The 22,488-nt window shown below is 36.1% G+C and overlaps 1 protein-coding gene and 1 long non-coding RNA gene across 3 annotated transcripts; both read left to right on the top strand.

The window, feature by feature from the left end:
- The first annotated feature begins 2,263 nt into the window (after nt 1–2,263).
- Nucleotides 2,264–5,342, top strand: LOC128988389 (uncharacterized). 2 transcript variants are annotated; one of them, XR_008490372.1, is made up of 3 exons: nt 2,264–2,538; nt 3,284–3,368; nt 5,267–5,342. It is a non-coding gene; the product is annotated as an uncharacterized LOC128988389 (long non-coding RNA). The 2 variants fall into 2 exon arrangements; XR_008490373.1 differs by lacking the exon at nt 5,267–5,342 and adding an exon at nt 4,903–4,977.
- A 178-nt stretch (nt 5,343–5,520) lies between these two features.
- Nucleotides 5,521–22,317, top strand: LOC128989043 (beta-1,3-glucan-binding protein 1-like). Its single transcript, XM_054410900.1, has 10 exons — nt 5,521–5,549; nt 5,635–5,731; nt 5,817–6,054; nt 10,580–10,737; nt 15,316–15,440; nt 16,159–16,331; nt 16,695–16,937; nt 18,849–18,988; nt 21,544–21,645; nt 22,146–22,317. Exons 1-10 carry the CDS (start codon nt 5,521–5,523, stop codon nt 22,245–22,247), a joined length of 1,407 nt encoding a protein of 468 aa, XP_054266875.1. The 3' UTR covers nt 22,248–22,317.
- The last annotated feature ends 171 nt before the right edge of the window (nt 22,318–22,488 follow it).

Below are 22,488 nucleotides of genomic sequence, written 5' to 3'. Positions count from 1 at the left end.
ACATCATTTATGGGGGGGGGCTGTTGCTCAATTGCGGGGGGGGGTTGCGTCATGAGTCTAGAGGGGGATGGGCACCCCTGGCTACATCTTTTAATAGGACACGCATATTCATTACGGAAAATTCCGACCAGGGTAATATTCCTGAAGGTAACTTTAAGACAAAAATCGTAGTATTCATGGAAGTGCTTTTGTGATAAAAATATTGTTTTTTAGTGTTTATTTTTAAAAGTGTTTTCTTCAAGCAGCATTTTATGACACTCAAAATATGCTACATAAGCCTATTGGTTTGATATGATAAAATGTTTTGTTACATGTGTTTTAGAAATCTTTAACAAAATAACTACCCTATAACATACTTGAACTTGAACACTTTATTAATTTACTAAATATAATATGCATACAGCTAGAAAATGGCTGGACTGCTTCCCTTCTAATGTATTGTTATTACTGTATTTAATTTTCGACGTCGAGTCAATATATAACACGATGAATTTGTTTTCTAAATTCATAAGTTTTTGCGGGGCATTGAGCCGCACAGGTTCACTAGTTAGCTAAATATATCACTGTACCACTCTATACTGTGTTATAGCTAATTAGCAAATTAACATGGCTCTAGTAGATATGTTATCCAGTATTCAGTACATTATAGGTTTGGTTCAGTTTCGCCTTCATTTATACTTCCGATACAGCATGCTATACAAGTTGTGATTTCAGTTTTGTCTGCTTAGAAGGTTAGCGGATTCGGTACGTAACTTGTTTTCTGCAAGGCATTTTATAAGTAGTTTAGGAAGGCAAGGTTATTTATTGACAGACGTATCGTGTAGCTGCTTCAAGTCTCTGGTTGTAACATAATTGATTTTCAACCAGATATAGCGTACCGACTATTCAAATTAAAGATTTTTACCTTGTGTATATTTTCACTAGTATTGTAATAGAGTGGTGATGATATTTTTTACAAAGCGTTTTGGACCAAACCAAAAAATTTAGTTTAGTTGTATCCTAAGAGGGTTCAACTTAGGTTTATCTAACTGAACGAATCGTGTGTTTATTCACACCGTTATATTGCCGAACCGTGTGAAATATTTCCTGAGTAAGCTGACTTTGTAAATATTTCATATCAACCGAACCGGTTTCGTAAAACGTTATATTTTATTGCTTCCTCAAGATATTTTATTTTACCGATACACAGCGAGTTACTTTTAACTAACGGGTGGTCCATAAATAACGGACGATTTTAAAATGAAGTAGCGTTATAGAAACAACAATATTACTTTATTAATACAGCTAAATTACACATAATTGTACGCCGAGTTCATACATAAAAAATATCTTCCAAACCACCTCCACCGATGTCTATAAGCATCGACTCATTGGAAATTCGCGAACACAAGGGTTCATTGTAGAGATTTCAGCGATGATACTGTACTTTAGATATCGAATCGTTTAAGGTTTTCTGGGATAGACTGCTTTTAAGGAACTGTAGCCTACCATCCAGAAGTCATATGCATATATATCTGGTAAAGGAACAGAATATTTTATTGCTGATCTTTTTGTACGTTGGAGAACGTGATTCTCGTACATTTTAAAAGACGTGTCCTTATTTGTGTTCAGAGTTTGACAACCCAGGAGGTTTGGGATCCCTTAGTTCTTGAATTAAACACCCACCTCAAGATAGTAAAACCGCGCAATGGTGACACGACATACTCAAACTATTTGTTTTTTTAATGAACTTTTACGCAAAAGGCACGATGTTGTATTGTCCAACGATACACGATTCATGAAATAACATACTCTATGTTGTTGTATATCGCAAACATCAACTTTTTTACACAAAACATCATCTGAGTAACATCTGTTTAAAAACCATGGACTACCCGTTATTTTCTGGTGAGGCAGTAAAATATCTTATATGGACATTATAATAGGATAACAACAGCTTTGGTCATGGTATCCAAATTGTCTAACTAAAAATACCAACTGAAGTACTAACAAAGTTTTTGAGAGTCACTTTCAACAATAAATTATGTAACATTCTGCTGCAGAAAAACTTGCGGAAATACGTCTGTTAAACGAGGAAAACTGGCTGAGAACAGTTTCTATCATAAATGTGATAAGTAAATTTAATTTTGTCTTATTAACTCTAATTGGCTAAACCCACAAGGCACGTCAGGCTTGAGTCATGGTCAGGGTCAACCACAAGTTATCACAGCAGCTGGTAGTCCAATCAACTGGTCCAGACCAGAGCCAGTCTGCTGGTAGTCGGCAGAGGTCACTTCTGTTCTCTGCATGTTGGAAAAACCAAATAGTTCGCCATGTAAATAGCAAGGACAGTATCACGAAGCTATCTGTATAATATACTCTTTCTATTCCCCGGCGTGATGATTGATTATAGTCAATGATACTTAATAGTTTTGATACCTTTCAGTGACGTTTGTGAAATCTAAAATCTGTGTAAATTGTCTGTGTTAGTTATGACACTAGGAAACGTATGTGCTATTATTTCCTTGATTGTGTGTCTTTCATCAAGAACCCTAAGTGGTAAGTGATGAATTCATATATTTATAGTCAATGGCGACTTTTTTACACTATACAATCAGATTGTTGATAGTTAATGTTTTGTTGTGGCAACAGTTCTGATTTTCCTTTGCTAGTTATTTTCATTCTTCGAGCTTCTGCGAGGGTTTGTAAGGGTTAAGTTGCAATATTTGATATACCCTTAAAATTCACAGTGTTGTTTGTATTTGTTTTTACGAACCATAATATTTTATCTGATGTTTGTTTGCTGTTTGTTTCTATTTTTATAACGCTGTGTTAATTATAAAACCTACTAACGTTTCTCCTTATTCCACTCACCATTGAGACTACATTTATTCGAAAATACTTTCTTTTTACACGTTAATTTAAATGTATAAAGCCAATCCTCTAGTTAACACTTTTAATTACACACCAATTGTAAGCCAGAGAAAATCCCGTTTATAAAAATGTATCTATAAATAAATAGGCAACCTTTTTATACATGAAACCTGATTGAGGCTTTTTAGTGTAGATTTAAAGTCAAGAAATTACATAAATTAATTGTAATTTAGATGTTTTGTTTACTAAATCTCTGTCTTACACAAACAAAATCTTGCACAAGTAAAATGTTATCGCATTATTCGTTTTGTTTTGTAAATATGTTTTGAACCCTATTAAACGGGTCCCTTCGTTGTCTATAATTCTACATGCAGCTTATAATCCATTCTATATATCTTTTTTTAGGCTTCTAAAACATATGTATTTTCAGTTGAAGGCGATTCAAACGGTCGTCCTCCTCAGTCTGAGAATGGAAGATTAACGTCAGCGGTCATTTATGTTCGGAAAACCGTCAGGTAATAAACCATGCAATAAAGTTGTCTTGGTCATAATTTTAAAAAATACTAGTGTACCTGTTGCTCGAATTCGAGCAATTGCAAAGTATTACAGGCGTTATTTTAAAACGAATATCAGTCATAATTTCACATGACTTAAAAATAGTCGATTCAATGATACGGAAATACTCACGATGTACATAACAGTTGGATATAATCAACATTTCTTATAAATACTATCATTTTTCAAAAGCTGGATCTTGTTTTTAGTGTTTTCTACAAATGTTTCCCACTCATAGCAGCATTAGGTTGTCTATAATAACGATTATAAATAATTCTAAAACAACATTATCCCTATTTTTTAACTTGGTGGTTTTTAATGACTTTCATATGTTTCCATAGTTGGCAAATTGGCTCTTTCAATGATTGCTCAAGAGATGCAGCACAGTGTTAATTCAGTTTTCTTTTTAGTAAATCAAATTGTCCAGGCTTTCTCGCTTTTTTCCATTGTAATGTTTACGCCAACAAAAATTCAAATAGTATTTAAATATTTAATTTCAACCAAGTGAGGAAATGTTTGTAGCATAAGTTTCCTTAAATAGCAACTAAAATACTGGTGTACGAACCCTGACCAGTTACAGAACAGCCACTACTCCCTCAACAGACACAAATGCCGAACTGGAGATACAACCCCAGCTTGTCAGATGATACCTGGAGCCTACGTTTCTACAGACTGAGTCATCTACTGTAACTGTATGTACTGACTGTTGTGTATATCAGGCAGGTACAAGGAGGCTGGTGTACGAACCCTGACCAGTTACAGAACAGCCACTACTCCCCCAACAGAAACAAATACCGTACTGGAGATACAACCCCAGCTTGTCAGATGATACCTGGAGCCTACGTTCCTTTTTTCCATTGTAATGTTTACGCCAACAAAAATTCAAATAGTATTTAAATATTTAATTTCAACCAAGTGAGGAAATGTTTGTAGCATAAGTTTCCTTAAATAGCAACTAAAATACTGGTGTACGAACCCTGACCAGTTACAGAACAGCCACTACTCCCTCAACAGACACAAATGCCGAACTGGAGATACAACCCCAGCTTGTCAGATGATACCTGGAGCCTACGTTTCTACAGACTGAGTCATCTACTGTAACTGTATGTACTGACTGTTGTGTATATCAGGCAGGTACAAGGAGGCTGGTGTACGAACCCTGACCAGTTACAGAACAGCCACTACTCCCCCAACAGAAACAAATGCCGTACTGGAGATACAACCCCAGCTTGTCAGATGATACCTGGAGCCTACGTTCCTACAGACTGAGTCATATACTGTAACTGTATGTTCTGACTGTTGTGTATATCAGGCAGGTACAAGGAGCCCGGTTTACGATCCCTGAACAGTTACTGAACAGCCACTACTCCCCCAACAGACACTAATGCCGTACTGAAGATACAAACCCGGCTTGTCAGATGATACCTGGAGCCTACGTTCATACAGACTGAGTCATCTAATGTAACTGTATGTACTGACTGTTGTGTATATCAGGCAGGTACAAGGAGGCTGGTGTACGATCCCTGACCAGTTACAGAACGGCCGCTACTCCCCCAGCAGAAACAGATGTCGTACTGGAGATACAACCCCGGCTTGTCAGATGATACCTGGAGCCTACGTTCCTACATACTGAGTCATCTACTGTAACTGTATGTTCTGACTGTTGTGTATATCAGGCAGGTACAAGGAGGCTGGTGTACGATCCCTGACCAGTTACAGAACGGCCGCTACTCCCCCAGCAGAAACAGATGCCGTACTGGAGATACAACCCCGGCTTGTCAGATGATACCTGGAGCCTACGTTCCTACAGTCTGAGTCATCTACTGTAACTGTATGTTCTGACTGTTGTGTATATCAGACAGGTACAAGGAGGCTGGTGTACGATCCCTGACCAGTTACAGAACGGCCGCTACTCCCCCAGCAGTAAGAGATGCCGTACTGGAGATACAACCCCGGCTTGTCAGATGATAACTGGAGCCTACGTTCCTACAGTCTGAGTCATCTACTGTAACTGTATGTTCTGACTGTTGTGTATATCAGACAGGTACAAGGAGGCTGGTGTACGATCCCTGACCAGTTACAGAACGGCCGCTACTCCCCCAGCAGTAAGAGATGCCGTACTGGAGATACAACCCCGGCTTGTCAGATGATACCTGGAGCCTACGTTCCTATATACTGAGTCATCTACTGTAACTGTATGTACTGACTGTTGTGTATATCAGACAGGTACAAGGAGGCTGGTGTACGATCCCTGACCAGTTACAGAACGGACGTTACTCCCCCAGCAGTAAGAGATGCCGTACTGGAGATACAACCCCGGCTTGTCAGATGATACCTGGAGCCTACGTTCCTACAGACTGAGTCATCTACTGTAACTGTATGTTCTGACTGTTGTGTATATCAGGCAGGTACAAGGAGGCTGGTGTACGATCCCTGACCAGTTACAGAACGGCCGCTACTCCCCCAGCAGTAAGAGATGCCGTACTGGAGATACAACCCCGGCTTGTCAGATGATACCTGGAGCCTACGTTCCTCCAAACTGGGTAATCTACTTTAGCTGTAACCCTGGCTACAAGCTAAATACAACCAAGCTCGTTGCTGCTTGTTTTAATGGTAATTGGATCCCATGGCTGGCCCAATGTGAAAGTGAGTATATAAATATAATAAGTAAGCTCATTTATAATGTTATTTTTACAGTATCATATTCCTATATCCTTAGACATAAAGTTCATCATAAGTTTTCAATTTTATAGTAAAAAAATATATGTTCTGGAAACTTGGTTTGAAAGATTCAAGAGTAATGTTTCTATCACTTCCGAAGGCAAAACATTTCGTTGTCAACAGGTTACGGAATTAAAAAACGTGACGTCGGACCACTTATCCCTCTCTGAGTTTATTATGGCATAGATTAACATACTCCCTTTGAGTATGTTTAATCTATGATTGGGTTGAGGTGTCGCTTCAGCTTTGGGACACTTTTCCCTAACAATCTTTACAGTTTAATTGTTTTTTTTATTATTTAAATATAAATTAAAAGATCAAAAGAAACTACCAGATTTATAAACGTCATCTTCCCAGAAATTAAAACGAAATTTCTCTTATTTGCTGACGACATTAAGTTGTTCAACAAAGAAACCTCCACACATAACCAAGAAATGCTCCAACACTCGATTAAAATCAGCAAATAAATGGTGCATCTTAAATGCAATGGAGCTCAATGTCTCCATTAATTGTAGCTATGTTTCTCAGTCGCAGTAACTTAGTTCATGAGTATGACTATTGCATCGACAGCGTGGTCGATAAATTCAGGGATCTTGGTGTAATCACTGTCCCTTCACTCAGCCCACATGATCACCTGATCCATATATCCTCAAGAGTATCTTCTCTTCTGGGGTTTATTCAACTCTCTACAAGATCTCTAAAGTCTCCCTTGGCACTGGTCACGCTGTACAAATCTCGAGCCCGACCAATCTTGGAGTACTGCTCTGTCATCTGGAATCCTTATCAAACTGGACATATTGAAATCTTAAACAGGATTCAAACACGATTTCTCAAACTACTGGGTCTAAAACTCGGGTTTCCTTTCATCGACGTTCCTGTAGCAGCTCTCGAGGTGCAGTTCGGCCTTCAACCGCTTCCCCTGAGACGACAAGTCAACGACATTGTCTTCCTTCTCAAACTGGCAAATGGGATCATTGACTTCCCCGAACTCTTGAACGAAGTGGACTTAAACGCTCCCAGGTGAACCCGATCCAGAGCTGTCTTCAAAAGAAGATCTCAGCCCACGAATTATACCCTTAACCACGGAATCTCCAGACTGCTGAGACTTAGCAAAGACGTTTGCCCACACCTAGACCTCTTTGGGCCATCACCAGCATCTTTCAGACGTGATGTCCAGAGGCTGCTCTTCTGACACCTCTCCACTCTCTATCAGTGTTGGTTGTCTGGTGTTGTCTCTAAAGGGCCACATGCTAGATACAAGTTCAATCTATAAGACGCCGGGGAGTGCTGGTTCGTATCCCGTGGTGGGATTTGTGGTCTCGTAGTTCCTTGGTGGTGCCTTTTAAGGACCACACGCTCAACAGTGTGAATTGCTGAATTGTCATTGTTGTTGGCATTCTACCAACAAGATTTTTCCCCCAGAGCCATACTTTTGTTTGCTTTATATGTTACGTTAGCTTTTGTCATATTTTATTAGGTTGCTACCTACTGTCATAGTTTATTATTGTTGTGTCTAGTAAATTTATTGCTGTAAATTATTTACAATGTTGTCATTTTTTATACATATTTACACTGATTGTTATTGTTGATAATTATTTACACAGGTAGTTGTTATTGTTATTCATTTATTCACAGTGTTGAAACTGTTGTAATTTCGCCAGAACTGTTCACCACCTTCCACCACTACAATTTCTTACGTATGCATATAATGTTTTCTTATGTATTTTGTATCTTGTTGCATGTATGTCTTATCACATGTATTATTTTGTAAAATGGCGAATGCCGTTGAAATGAATAAATAAAAAATAAAGAAAGAAACTAAACTGTTTTTAATAAAGACAAAAATACAAGACATCATGAGTAAAGTAAGTAAATAAGTAAGTTTGAGCATTGTCTGGTTAAATCAATATACAATAATACTAGTAACTGTCAATATAAAATAATACCGTCTGTCTGTGTTTATGTGTTTTTTATAAAAAATAAAATAATAACTCCTAAATAGTCTGAGATAGAGCGTTGAGATTTTGCAAAATTATATACCTTATTAAGACCATTTTTTCTTATACCAAACAGTCATCATCGGTTTCAAAATGGTGGCCTTTTAAAACATGTGATGACAAATATCATGAAAACTTTATAAAAAATCACAAGATACAAAAAAGTCAAAAGATTTTATGTACTTTTCATTGGTACCTTATTTGTTAGTAATTTGATAAATAAATAACAGATAAATATACTCTTTCCATATTGTATGACCACTTTTCTCCATTTAAACATGTACTCCTTTTACATTGTGTAATAGTAGTTTACGCAACGATTGCGTTAAGTTAGCCTTTACGACACGAGTAGAAACTTTAAGGCACGAGCCTTGGCGAGTGCCTTAAAAACTTCTACGAGTGTCGTAAGACTATTAACGCGAGTTGCGTACACTACTTTACCTACGACCGTTTTTTTATTACTAACAATCTGGGTTTTAATTACTATCAATCACTACTCATAACTTCCTAGAGAGGTTATGTTTCCGTTTATTGTCAGTGCCAATGAAAGGAAAGTGATGCAACGACTTATTGTATAATCAGGTGATTTCCTGTAATTACATGTTTGTAAAACTTCGTTAAAAAAATACGTTACATTTTTCAGGGAATAGGTTCTGCTAGCAGCATTCTCACCATAAATAATGTATCAGGTACAATAAGGGAAATATTGCATATTTTTTTGGACAACTGAATAATATAGTGAAACAGTTAATCTACAGTTAGATCTCAGCATCGAATATGTGGTCCACAACGAGTTGGGTGAAAAACTGGTTAAGAGGGTTTCATAATAAACCAGAAGCACATTTATCATTTATAAATTTAACCTTATTTTGTTTCGTCCATTTAATGAATTGCTTATTGTTGATAATTATTTACACAGGTAGTTGTTATTGTTATTAACTTATTCACAGTGTTGTAACTGTTGTAATTTCACCAAAGCTGTTCACCACCACCACCACAATTTCTTACGTATCCATATAATGTTTTCTTATGTATTTTGTATCTTGTTGCATGTATGTCTTATCACATGTATTATTTTGTAAAATGGCGATTGCCTTTGAAATGAATAAATAAAAAATAAAGAAAAAACTAAACTGTTTTTAATAAAGACAAAAATACAAGACATCATGAGTAAAGTAAGTAAATAAAAACATATGGTTAAATCCATATAGAGTATAGCGTTATTGCTTAGGTCAAGAAAAACACATTTCACCATAGGAACATTAGTCCAGTCAAGGAATGAGGTGTAGAGTGCATGAGCAGGTAACTGAGCGATTCCTTCAGAAACTTGTTCAGGGGGCTTAGGGTGTTAACATACCAAAAGTCCTGACTCCTAGGTGGTGAGCCGGGGTGGTGGGGGAAAGAGGGGGGGGGGGGTAAAGGTACGCATTTTGGATTATTTATTATATCTCGAAAACTATCAACTTTTTGTATACTATACTAAATTATAAAATTGAGAAGATAAAATTTTCTACAAGAAAAGTATATAGTTTTCAGATTACGAGTTATTACTTATCTTATTAAAATACTTCTCCCATAAGAAATACATTAGTATGCGAAATGGGGCGAATCCTATCCGCCCAAAGGAAATATAACTGATAGTCTAGAAATCTTTGTGAAATTTCCAGCAATTTGATACTTTAATCATAATTTTTTTTTTCCAAAAATTAAAGCGAGAGTGAGCGTTTAAGAACGGGATGATTTGAGGTTTTTTTATAATTCTTAATAAAAAACACCAAAACACCACATTTTTTTACCTCGCCCTCGCCTTAAATTTTGACCAAACAAAACTTCAATATACTAAATTGTTTTAAAGGTCTTCAAAATAGCTTAGACAGAAGTTGGGAAATGTTATGTTTTAAAGTTAAAAAATTTTAAATACAAATTTTGACCCCCATATGAACATTAAAATAAGATAATTTGTATTGCCTATCCCATTTTAAACTTTTGTGTGTGAAATTTAAAATTAAAGCCATCACTTTAATATTCTAGAGGACAAGCATACATTTGTCAATGATACTTCATATATTTTAATTAAATCTCACCAAATTTTCAGTCGGCAGAATCAAAATAATCATTATATTACCATTCAAGATGAATGCATGACAACTGATGGGATTGGTGTATTACATTCAGCATTTTAATGACTGTTCCATTAGATATTCGCTTATACACTGAGAGTCCAATGATCTATGACAGCTTGGCCAATGCCAAGAAATACTAAACACCTTTGACCAAAGCCCTTCGATTGTTAGACGAGCACACTACCATAACTTAGTTCTCATCCATTCTTCGAGATTAAAGTGTTTAATGTTCCTCGTAACTTAGTCGAAGGGATGTCTACAAAATGCTAAACTCTCATTAGTATCTGTAATTAGTTGTTGTGTAAACATAAAAGTGTTGTGGTTTGTCAGAGGAGTCAAGTTTGGAGCCGTGTGCAAAGTCAGACACTATTGTCAACAGTGGCAACAATCGGTTAGACAGCTGCAGCGGCGATGTCGTGTTTGAGGACTCCTTCAACGGTCAACTCAGCGACATGTGGAGACATTCCGTCCTCATTGGCGACACTCCGGTGAGTAAAGGTTCTTGGCATGCTTTGCTTTTAGCGAATTTCCCTATAGGGAAGTAGCTATTACCGTAGGTGGCACGGTAAGACCTAGACCCGGGACCAATTTACTTTTTCATTTTGATGTCCCCAGAGGCCAAAAACACTATTCGTTCAAATTTTTATATATGTATATATATATATATATAGACTTATATATATATATAGACTTATATATATATATATAGACTTATATATATATACGTCCGTGAACGCGATAACTTGAGTAATTTTTGTCCGATTTTGATGAAATTTAGTTTAAAGGTGTAAAGCGGGATAAACTTGAATGAGTTCGCGAACCAGCACGATCGGACCATGGGAACGGGGCTTTACGGGGGGTTTTATGGGGTAAAAATTGGTTTTTCTTACTTTTGACCCTCAAAACACAAAATTTCCCAATTTCTCTTTAGGCCTTTTTAAAGAGCTTAAAAAAACAAATAATTTAGTATATAAAAGTATTTTTGTTCGATTATTAGTAACGGAGAAAATTAAAAAAATTGTAAATTTAAAATTCCCATGTTATTCTTATGGAGAATATTGTCAAATGTTGTAGTTTGCTTGTTTATGAATATACTAGTTAACCGCCCGTGCTCCGCCACGGGAATATTGTCAGCAATACAAGAAATAATAATTAACAAATACTGTTTATCTTTGTATTTTATTTAGGGGTTGTTTAATTTTTTACATGAAATAGAACTGATAGTTTGCCTGTATAAACTATTTTATGTTAATCAAACCGATATATTATTTTAACCACATTCTTGGCTATACATTATTGGCTGCAGAGGCTTTAATTCGTTCGCCTTACATGTAAATTAATCTCTGACATCAAACGCCGCCATAATAGCTATCAAAATAAATTTTTCTTCATAGATTAATATTTTTATTGTTGCTTAAGGCTGTTTATTGTTAACTAATTCTAGTATACAATATATTTATATATCATAATATATATATTTATTAAGAGCTCCTGATACTGATACGTATTAAGAACAGATGTACACATAATTTATAAACAGTGTGCACATGTTTTTGACCTATGGACAATAACTAAAACTTATTTCCTGCTGGTAAGAGCTCTTCCCTCGAGCACGGACTTGCAGTCCATTCGGGGGAATACTATTCTTACCCTAATAATGTATTCCTGTATTTATAAAGGTGAATAAAGTGATTTTTGATTTGATTTGAACCAAATGAATGTTTTATATTAATTCGAGTTTCATTTGAAAAATAAATAGTATACGAAACTGGGCAATGCTGATAACCTAATAAGCAGCTATTTATGATATTTAGATAATTTGCTCAAGTATATTCCTATATTCGTCGTTTTTTTTCCATTACATTTGTTGTATGGAATAAAGATAGTCACTTAGCCTACATGTAAACCACGCATCAGCAGTTGGTCGCATTTCACGAATCTTTGACCCATACTGTGAGTAAAAGCTGTGTTTACGTCGTATATATAAAGTTGGGCATACTTTGTTCAATGTTAGAGGGTATTAACGGTCCAATTTGATGGAAAAGGAGTCGTGGATTTTAAAACTATGTAGACTACCACTACCAGAAAGATGTTGATTCCAGTGAGACTTAGAACTGGCCATTTCAAATGCAGATTTGTATTATATTTTACTCAAATAGTTTTTTGTCTCTTTTGACCCTTAATACTTTTGTATAGTCGCTTTTGATAAGATTTTCCATAAACTCAAAATGTTGATAAGGAGTTCATTTTACCTTCCCCTTGTGACAATATAAGGAAAAAATATTTGTGTCCCAGTTAGTCTGTTCTGACTCAAAATTCATAGATTTGCAGTACTGACAAATCCAATCTAACGACCCCAATTCAAAAAAATTGGTATTTTTTAGAAGGGACTTCCAGAGCACATTTAACACCATCACTGCTCTTTACCTTTTTAGTTCGATGGTTCTCTACATGTTTTTTTTCGTTCTGTATGTCTCTTTACGCCCGGTTAATGATTACGACAAATCCAATCTAACGACCCCAATTCAAAAAAATTGGTATTTTTTAGAAGGGACTTCCAGAGCACATTTAACACCATCACTGCTCTTTACCTTTTTAGTTCAATGGTTCTCTGCATGTTTTTTCGTTCTACGCCCGATTAATGATTACCATTTCTTTTTCTTTTTGTAATTTTCACATCATGGGGTTAATGATAAAGTTTTATAACGCTATAATGACCCGAGTCAACATTGCCATTAAACATCAAGTCAGATACTTCTTCGCCAGAACCGAAATCGTAAGTCACAGTTTCTCAAGCAACTTCCCTGTGTAGGCCTACTCGAACAAATATAGTTAGGGTATAGTTCACTGATAAATTGTAGTTCCAAATATTCCAGCGTACTCGCCATCTCGAGAAGGTAAGATTTGGACGTCGAACACTGATCTTGAGCAAGATTAATCACTTACGATAAAATGTTTGTATGTTTACCAATCATTAGCAATTAACTGTTCAACTTGCAAGCGGATTTCCCTACGATTGTTCTGGTGGCTATAGAGAATAAATTATATTGATCAAAACAATAAGTTTCCGTCCCCTACTATGGGTATTATTTCACATTCCATACTCAAACTTAAACTCAATTACCACTTTCCTTCAGATCACTTTGCAGGAAAACTAAAACATTTCAAAAATAAGTTAACAAATACACTTTCCTTGATCAAAATCGTGTGTTTATAAACAGAAACTCCAAGTTTAATAATTGCATACTGAAAGTGAGGTTATAAAAATAATAACAAATGTTTGACAAACATTAAACAGCTGACGAATAATTTATAAACTGTGTATTATATTCTTCAATAAGAATTGTATTGACTCGACCTTTAAAGGGCTGTAGGTCGTAGCCCATAGAAAAAACGTAAATTCTAAGGAAGTTCGGCAAATCTACACACTATCCCCTTTAATTTGAGACATAAATCTTGTAGATCGGTCCAGTAATTACTGAGAAAACAGTGTTACAACTGTGTATTAAATATATAGATTTTGATCAAACTTGGCAAATTTATTTATTTTGTACTAAGCTATCAATATTTTACTCAAAAACACACTTTATTAGTTTCCTTGTAGCAGCAAACTTAGGTACTCGTTAAACATAATGTTATTAAAATATATTTAACTGAAAATCAATTCAGACAAATGGAAATTCGCTTAGTCGGCAGGTTTGCTGCGGCGGGGGTATTTGTTAATTCTTTTAGTTCTTCGCCTGTAGTCCCGAGAGAGTATGGGTATAATTGTACCTGTATCGGTATGAAGGATGTTTCAAAAATTTTCAATTAACAATCAAGCTTTCAGTAATCCAAAATCACTTGAACTATTTTATCAAGTGTCCTTATTTGATGGATATTGTTTGTTTAAGCCTTTAAGAAAACTGGTTGAAAGTTTGAATACTTAACGTTTGGTATCAACATTATATAATTTAAATGTGGAGTAAACGGACATGAACAAATTTATTACAAGTACAGAGGTTATCAACTATTTTTAAAAAGGAAAATTCATAAATTATATGTATCCTAGCACTATATGATCCTAGGCAAGAAAGGGTTTAATTTTGAGCAGTTATTATTGTAAATAGCATAACATTTGTTGTTGGGTTCCTCGGGCTATGTGTTGAGCTGTATTTGTTACGAGAAGAAAATATCTCAACTAATTTAACTTTCTTTATATTTGTGTCCTTAATCCTTGGCCGAAGATGTCGGATAGATTGAGTCAGAGCTTTAGATTGAAAATACTGTTTCAGTCGGGAAACGGACACTCTGCCAACGCTGTTTCCTACTGTTTGTTGTGGAGGGTATGTTTCTAGAAGGTACCTGACCTCAGCTTGTGCTTTACCCAATAAATCCGGGAATCCCCCAGAAATACTCGTTGGGTGGTAAACAAGGTCGTTAATAAAGGAAGCAGGTGCAGTAACATTGGGGCAAAACCTTCTGAGGAATGCATATTACTAGAACACTACTCCTAATCTTCAGGATTTGTAACTCGGGAAGTAACAACGGGTTGTGAATATCCGCTCCAAATAAAACTAGTTTTGTTTTGAAATTCAAGCATCAAAAATATACAAATGCCTACAAATAGAATTTGTTAGGTTTTATGCTTCTTTTATTACGATATTTAATAGTGCACATCCTGTATCACCCCTTCCCTACAACTTGTACTTCCCTCTTACCGACCTTTTAAAATAACCTATAGGTAATATTTCGGGGAGAATAGATTTTGCGGAGGGGTGGTTTCCCAGAATCACTCTTGGCAGACTGTCCTAAACTCGTTTCAGTCTTTACTCGTATTGAAATTAATGTGACATGACTTTTTCCACCAAGTGTCAATGACTCTATTTATCATAACTTATTTACGTAATTTATTGATAGTCATTGAATGGAAGGGATGGAGTTTGATCTGAACTCAAGAAGCAATATGCAAACCCTTTAACCTAAAGTTTTTTTTTTTTTTTTTTTGACAGTGGTTGTTAGAGATGATTGCATGAAATAATACCTTGCCCTACACACATTTCTACTATACATTGTTCATCTTTCAGGACGATATGTTTAACGTTTTCCGAGATGACCCGCAAAACGGCTTCACCAGTGAAGGGAACCTAGTGATCAAGCCGACAGTGTTTAATGCTGGTTACGTCACGTCAGGGTTACTGCATCTACAAGGGTCAGTAAAATGATAAAGTCAGTTATAAAACAATAATCAATAGACGTAGCAACAAACGTTAAACATTGTACTTCATCGTTTGTAGTTATAGAATAAATATGTTAATTTGTATAACATAAAATAGTCTAAATGAATTAATAATGGATCATTTATTGACTGATAAAATTACAGGAACGAAGTCACTCGAATCCAATCTCTAATAATTTTCATCATCTTTTGTTGGTAAGCATCTCTTCAAGCAAGCCTTCTAAATTAAATCATAACAAATAACAAATCTTCTGGTTATATATATGAAACATAAATTTACTTTACAACATTAATAAATTTTTTAATCCATCTCTCTTCAAGTAAGTTATTCTTTAGGCTTAATATCCACCATGAAACCTCTTTACGATACACACTTATGCAAACCTTGGCTGTGTGTTGTAGCCAATAATTATTTAAAATTATACAAAATGGCCGTTCATTAGGGAAAATGGAAGACAAGTGTGCATAAGGGACGCCATTTTCTTTTGATTCTTGTCATTCGCCAATTAGGTCTGATGATGATTGGAGTGTCCAATCGAAATAGATAACCACTTACCTTATCCAATTATCTTTTATATGTATTTACCGTCTTGTGAGTGAACAGTATAAGTGTAAATATATTATTAAAAGTGTTATTTGGCGTATTATTGTGCTTGCAAATAATGATTATAAAAGTATTTTTATATTCCAGCTGCACAGCTCCAGAAGGGTTAGAGATGTGGTTATGTAATCGGACAGGATTCCCCTTCAGCATTCTTCCTCCAGTTGCTTCAGCCAGAATACAGACCCGTGATTCCTTCAGCTTCCGCTACGGCGTGGTCGAGATCAGAGCTAAGTTACCCAGGGGTGACTGGCTGGTGCCTGGTGGGTATAAGAATATACTATGAAAGTTTATAGAAGTTGTATATAACACAAAACTACATTTATTTATGTGCTGTATAGCCGTTTAGTATTTTGTTATATAGAAAACATGTAGATCAATCATCTTTATTTAAACACAGGTGCACTGGCACAGAAGCTGTGTAGCTAGTGATGACAGTGAAAACATTTGGGGGTGTTTGAAAAATCCATAGGTTCCTATTTAGGTCTAGGAAGTTTTCGTTTTACCTACCTAACTTCTCCAACACTTATTAATACTAATTAATCACTATATGACCTTCTTGTATTACGTATCCACAATTGTAAACCGCTATATAAACTACCTCTACCCTAAATCCCTGCTCACAGAGTTATGGCTAGAACCAAAGGACCACGTCTACGGTCCAGGGTTGAGCTCAGGACGGATCCGGATAGCGTTGGTCAGAGGTAACTCTGAGCTGCAGTGTAAGGACGGCGACCTAGGACTCCAACGACTGGAGTCCGGTGTTCTCCTGGGTCCAGAGGACAAAGTCAGGAGAAGATCCATCCGCACCACTTTGCCTGACAGCTGGCACGATGAGTTCCATAACTACAGTCTCATTTGGAAACCTGGTAAACCATTAGTGTTTAAACAAGACGAATTGAGATATTACTCTTTGTTTCCTGACTTAAATTTATTATCATGCATTACTTTGGGTTAACTATATTACGCACAGACATTCTAACATATTAAAAAAAAACTTTTTAATCATAGTTTTCCTCATAGAATATGAGACGACAACATTGTCAATATTACTCTCAGTATATAAAACACTCCCGTGCGTGTTAAATACTCGTATTTTACTAGGTTCGCAACATACCAACAATTTATTGGAGGAAGTTTCTTTGAAAATATCTCTTGATCACGTCATAGAGTCAATAAATACATGTTAAGTATCTTCATAAAGTAAAAGTCGACTCCAAGCTCTATTTCTTCTTACCAGCATGGCTTCTCACCGGGTAGATCTTCTATGACAAATTTGATCAAGTTTTACTCCGACATCATTTCCTCGTTCTCCAATCGCAGGCAGGTTGACACAATATTCCTAGAATTTTCCAGAGCCTTTGACAGTGTCAGCCACCCTTACCTTCTAGCTAAACTGTCGTCTCACGGGATCCACGACCCATTGCTGGTCTGGTTTTCGTCTTAACTCTGTGGCCGAAAACTGATGGTGAAGTTTGCTTCATGTACCCCAAGATCAATCTCTGCTACATCTGGTGCCCCCCAGGGCTTACATCTCAGTCCATTTCTTTTCAATATCAACGACATCTCCAGAGTCAATCATGTCAAGCACCTCTTGTTCGCTGACGACATCAAGCTGTATTCAGCCATCAAATCTATCGATGACTTCTATGAGCTCCAGGATAGTCTTTCTGCTGTGGAGAGATGGTGTGTCGAGAACAGTATGTCTCGGAACACTTCAAAATGCCTCATCATGACTTTTCACAGGACCTTGGCTCCTGTATTCTACAACTAAAGAATGGGTGCAATCTCGACAGAGTCTTAGAGATTAAGGACTTGGGTGTTATTTGCACCGCTTCATTGAGTCCAGAAAAGCACGTAGTGTATGTAAGTGTAAAGGCAAATAATAACTTGGGTCTGATAACCCGATATTCACAACACTTTTGTCTCCCTTGGCACTGAAAAGCCTCTGTTCTCACCTCGTCATATCCCATTTAGAATACTGCTCAGAAGTGTGGACCCCATACCAACTCTATCTTCAAGAAAGACTCCAGTCAATACGGGTCCGGTTTATCAGCCTGGTAGATCTTCGCCTTGGATACCACTACGCAGATGTTCCAGTGAGCGCCTTGGCAGCTGTCTTGGATCTTCGTACGCTGGTGTCTAGAAGGAAAATCATTTATCTGATGTTCCTGCATTGACTGGTCAACGGAGAGATACTCTGCCCGGAGTTGCTTGAGCGGATTGGTTTCCATGTCCCAGCGGGTTTCAGATTGAGGGAGCTATTTGCTAGGTGTTTATGAACAGCTTTATGAACGCTTTATGAACAGCACAGTGCCATCGCTCTGGGAAACTCTCTGCCACCTGAAATTGATCTCTTTAACTGCAGCGCCACATGCTTCAAAATATTGATCAGCTCGCTTCCACTGGATTAATTAAGACCTGTCTACTCCAAGACTATACTCTCTCAATCAATTTTTAAATGCTTGTTATGTTCTTTCTTGTTCTCGTTGCTCTTTATTGTTCTCTTTATTCTCATTGTTACTCCATTGTTATTATTTTCGTTATGATTGTTATTGTTATTACTAGTAGCACTTTTTTTTGTTATTTAGTCATCATTGAAGTTACAAAAGTTGTATTATGATTCTGTTATATAATGGTTTGTCCGTTAAATAAATAAATAAATAAATAATGTCTTTCATGAACAGTGAAAGTTACAGTGAAAGGTAGCCAATGGTAGTGTTATGAAGGGACGTTTTATGGCACTAAGTAATTCATAACAATTACTTTACTCTTTTCAGGAAGCATTTCTTTCAAGGTCGACAATGAGAATGAGAGAGAGCTGGCGTTAGATGGAGGGCATCTCTGTGGGGCTGACGCTGCTGATGCAAACTGTTCCATCTGGAGTAATGGATCAACCATCGCACCTTTCGATAAAGACGTAAATATCTCAGTAAAATGCATAACCTACATAAGTATACAGTACCACAATATATTGCATAAATAATTTTCGATATTGTGCTAATATTTGGCAATTTACTCTTTTCTATACTGTTTCATTTCATTTCATTTCATTTATTTCAACGGTAAACACCATTTATACAATAATAATAAATACATTTATGATACAGGCAATAAATCAGTCTTATGAGTAACAATAATAACAAGCAGAATAGGACTAGAAATTGATAACAAAAAGGATATAACAAACAAGAAATCACAATGTGTAACAAGAAAGGAGATTAAGAATAGAGAGGCAGTGTAAAACAGAGATGATAAAAATGGGAAATAACAACCAACAATAAATAGAAAACAACAACAAAAATTAATAACAGTGAATAAAAATATGAAACATCGATAACCAGCCTAATAGCTTATAGCTTGTTTTTAGTTAGTAATATAAGAGTTTGAATAGTGTTTAATGAATCCTCCTCACTTAAAAATTACTGTGAAATATAGGAAGTACTAGCAGAGTACTCGTCCTTCGTCCGGGGCCGGCCTATAAGTATAAAATGCTTATTGCAGTTATACTCAAACATTGAGTTAGCAATGGGAGAGGACACCGTTTGATAAAATTTTCTTCTTTAAATTTAGTTTATACTTATAAGTATTACACATCTACCATAGCCATGATGTTCTACCACTTCACCTAAACAATAAAGAAAAATAAATTATTGAAAATTCACAAATAATCACAAATTATTCTTAACATTAAAACATAAACATAACTGTAAACAATCCTACTTTGACAGTTCTCATTACGTATTACAGTTTTTTGATGATGCTTAGTTCAAATTAGCTATTTACATAAATGCCAAAAAAATTATAGTGCTGCACCCTGTTGGTAAATCTTATAACATTTTAATGCTTTTGCATATCATAGAACCAAATTTTTTAGTTGAAACAGCTGGCTAAATTCTTTAATTCCCTTTAAATATGAACGTCCTACGTACGGGAATCGAGTAGTCTATTAAAACTGTATATGATTCAGAACAGCTAGTTTACAACTTGGTGGCCGATTCACATACACTGCCTATATGTTAATCGGAAATGTGAGCTATCATAATTCCAAATTTCAGCCTAATCCGTCCAGTAGTTAGTGCGTGATTGAACTTTAAACAAACAAACAAACACACAAACTTTCACATTGTAAATGAAAACAAAAATAAAAAGGTAAAGCTTTGATTGGGAATTTTTTTATTTTAAAACAAATATTCCTCTTGTTGAATTTGTACTTCATGTTTGCTTGCACTATTTGCATTCAAGTATAAAGTAGGCTCTTCAAATTTGTTTATAGTTATGTATTTAAGGCTGCTACAAGTTAGTGTTTGTATAGCAACTTTGTGTTTAACTGCGTTGCAGCAATAATAACCACCAATGGTAGGTGTACACTGTACAGGTTCAGGTTACTGTTACAGTTTTACATATCACTTGGACTATCAGCTGGAAGTGACCACCAATGGTAGGTGTACACTGTACAGGTTCAGGTTACTGTTACAGTTTTACATATCACTTGGACTATCAGCTGGAAGTGACCACCAATGGTAGGTGTACACTGTACAGGTTCAGGTTACTGTTACAGTTTTACATATCACTTGGACTATCAGCTGGAAGTGACCACCAATGGTAGGTGTACACTGTACAGGTTCAGGTTACTGTTACAGTTTTACATATCACTTGGACTATCAGCTGGAAGTGACCACCAATGGTAGGTGTACACCGTACAGGTTCAGGTTACTGTTACAGTTTTACATATCACTTGGACTATCAGCTGGAAGTGACCACCAATGGTAGGTGTACACTGTACAGGTTCAGCTTACTGTTACAGTTTTACATATCACTTGGACTTGAACTATCAGCTGGAAGTGACCACCAATGGTAGGTGTACACTGTACAGGTTCAGGTTACTGTTACAGTTTTACATATCACTTGGACTATCAGCTGGAAGTGACCACCAATGGTAGGTGTACACTGTACAGGTTCAGGTTACTGTTACAGTTTTACATATCACTTGGACTATCAGCTGGAAGTGACCACCAATGGTAGGTGTACACTGTACAGGTTCAGCTTACTGTTACAGTTTTACATATCACTTGGACTTGAACTATCAGCTGGAAGTGACCACCAATGGTAGGTGTACACTGTACAGGTTCAGGTTACTGTTACAGTTTTACATATCACTTGGACTATCAGCTGGAAGTGACCACCAATGGTAGGTGTACACTGTACAGGTTCAGGTTACTGTTACAGTTTTACATATCACTTGGACTATCAGCTGGAAGTGACCACCAATGGTAGGTGTACACTGTACAGGTTCAGGTTACTGTTACAGTTTTACATATCACTTGGACTATCAGCTGGAAGTGACCACCAATGGTAGGTGTACACTGTACAGGTTCAGGTTACTGTTACAGTTTTACATATCACTTGGACTACCAGCTGGAAGTGACCACCAATGGTAGGTGTACACTGTACAGGTTTACGTTACTGTTACAGTTTTACATATCACTTGGACTATCAGCTGGAAGTGAACGGGATTTTGCGGATGATTGCGTCAATCGAGGACAGCCCAAGCCTTGGAGGAATTTGGATTTCAAGGTAATATTTTAACATTGTAACGTCTACACGTCATTTTCAGCTTTTTTTACTGACTTTAATTTTTATACTGAAGTATTTTTGGTACAAATATTCAATTTCAAAAGCTTAATCCCAACGAGCATTAATACATGCACGGGTTAAAAGTAGAAGTACCAGCTGTTAATTCGTGATATTGAAATGTCTACTTACCAACGAAATCTAAACCAATAACAAGACTCCTCGATATATACTGTATGTTTCAACTACAGATTAATAGCAAATGTATTGTCCTCAATGTTGTCAATGCTTACCAATAAGAATAAAATGCAATGCATTTGATTACCCGTATATTCATAGTTTACCTACATCAGGTAATATTTTCTTATTTTTTACAATGAATTAGTCTAAATTTGAAATGTATGTAAATAGCTCTGGTTTGCATTTACCTAATATCTTTCCTTAAATACCACTGGTTGTTCCAAAAACTAATCGTACGAAAACCAAATATGTTGTTTGTTTAGGCCAAGAGCGATTTCTGGGACGACCGTGACAACTGGCGACTGACGTGGTCGGAGGCTGGGTCAGCTCTGTACATAGATCATATCCGGGTTACTGCACTCTGACGTGATGGAGTTTCTACTCATTATATGGGAAATTGTTTGACGATATTACTAAAGACCGTTATTATTTACAGCTTCAGTGTATTTCTTTATGTATGTACCCTAGTTTGAATTATGTGTATTTAGAATGTTACCTTCTATTATTTATTTATTCAATCAACAGTCAACACCATTTCATTAAATGATCACATAAAAATAGTATAACATAATGAAATTGGATAACCAAGATACATTGATAACTATA

Source organism: Macrosteles quadrilineatus, unplaced genomic scaffold, assembly GCF_028750875.1.
Source record: "Macrosteles quadrilineatus isolate MER2022 unplaced genomic scaffold, UCM_ALF_1.0 Scaffold_3__2_contigs__length_128488019, whole genome shotgun sequence".
In the NCBI taxonomy this organism is placed as follows: Eukaryota; Metazoa; Arthropoda; class Insecta; order Hemiptera; family Cicadellidae; genus Macrosteles; species Macrosteles quadrilineatus.
The sequence above is the reverse complement of the archived record's forward strand: the minus strand, read 5'-3'. Positions and strand labels throughout refer to the sequence as shown.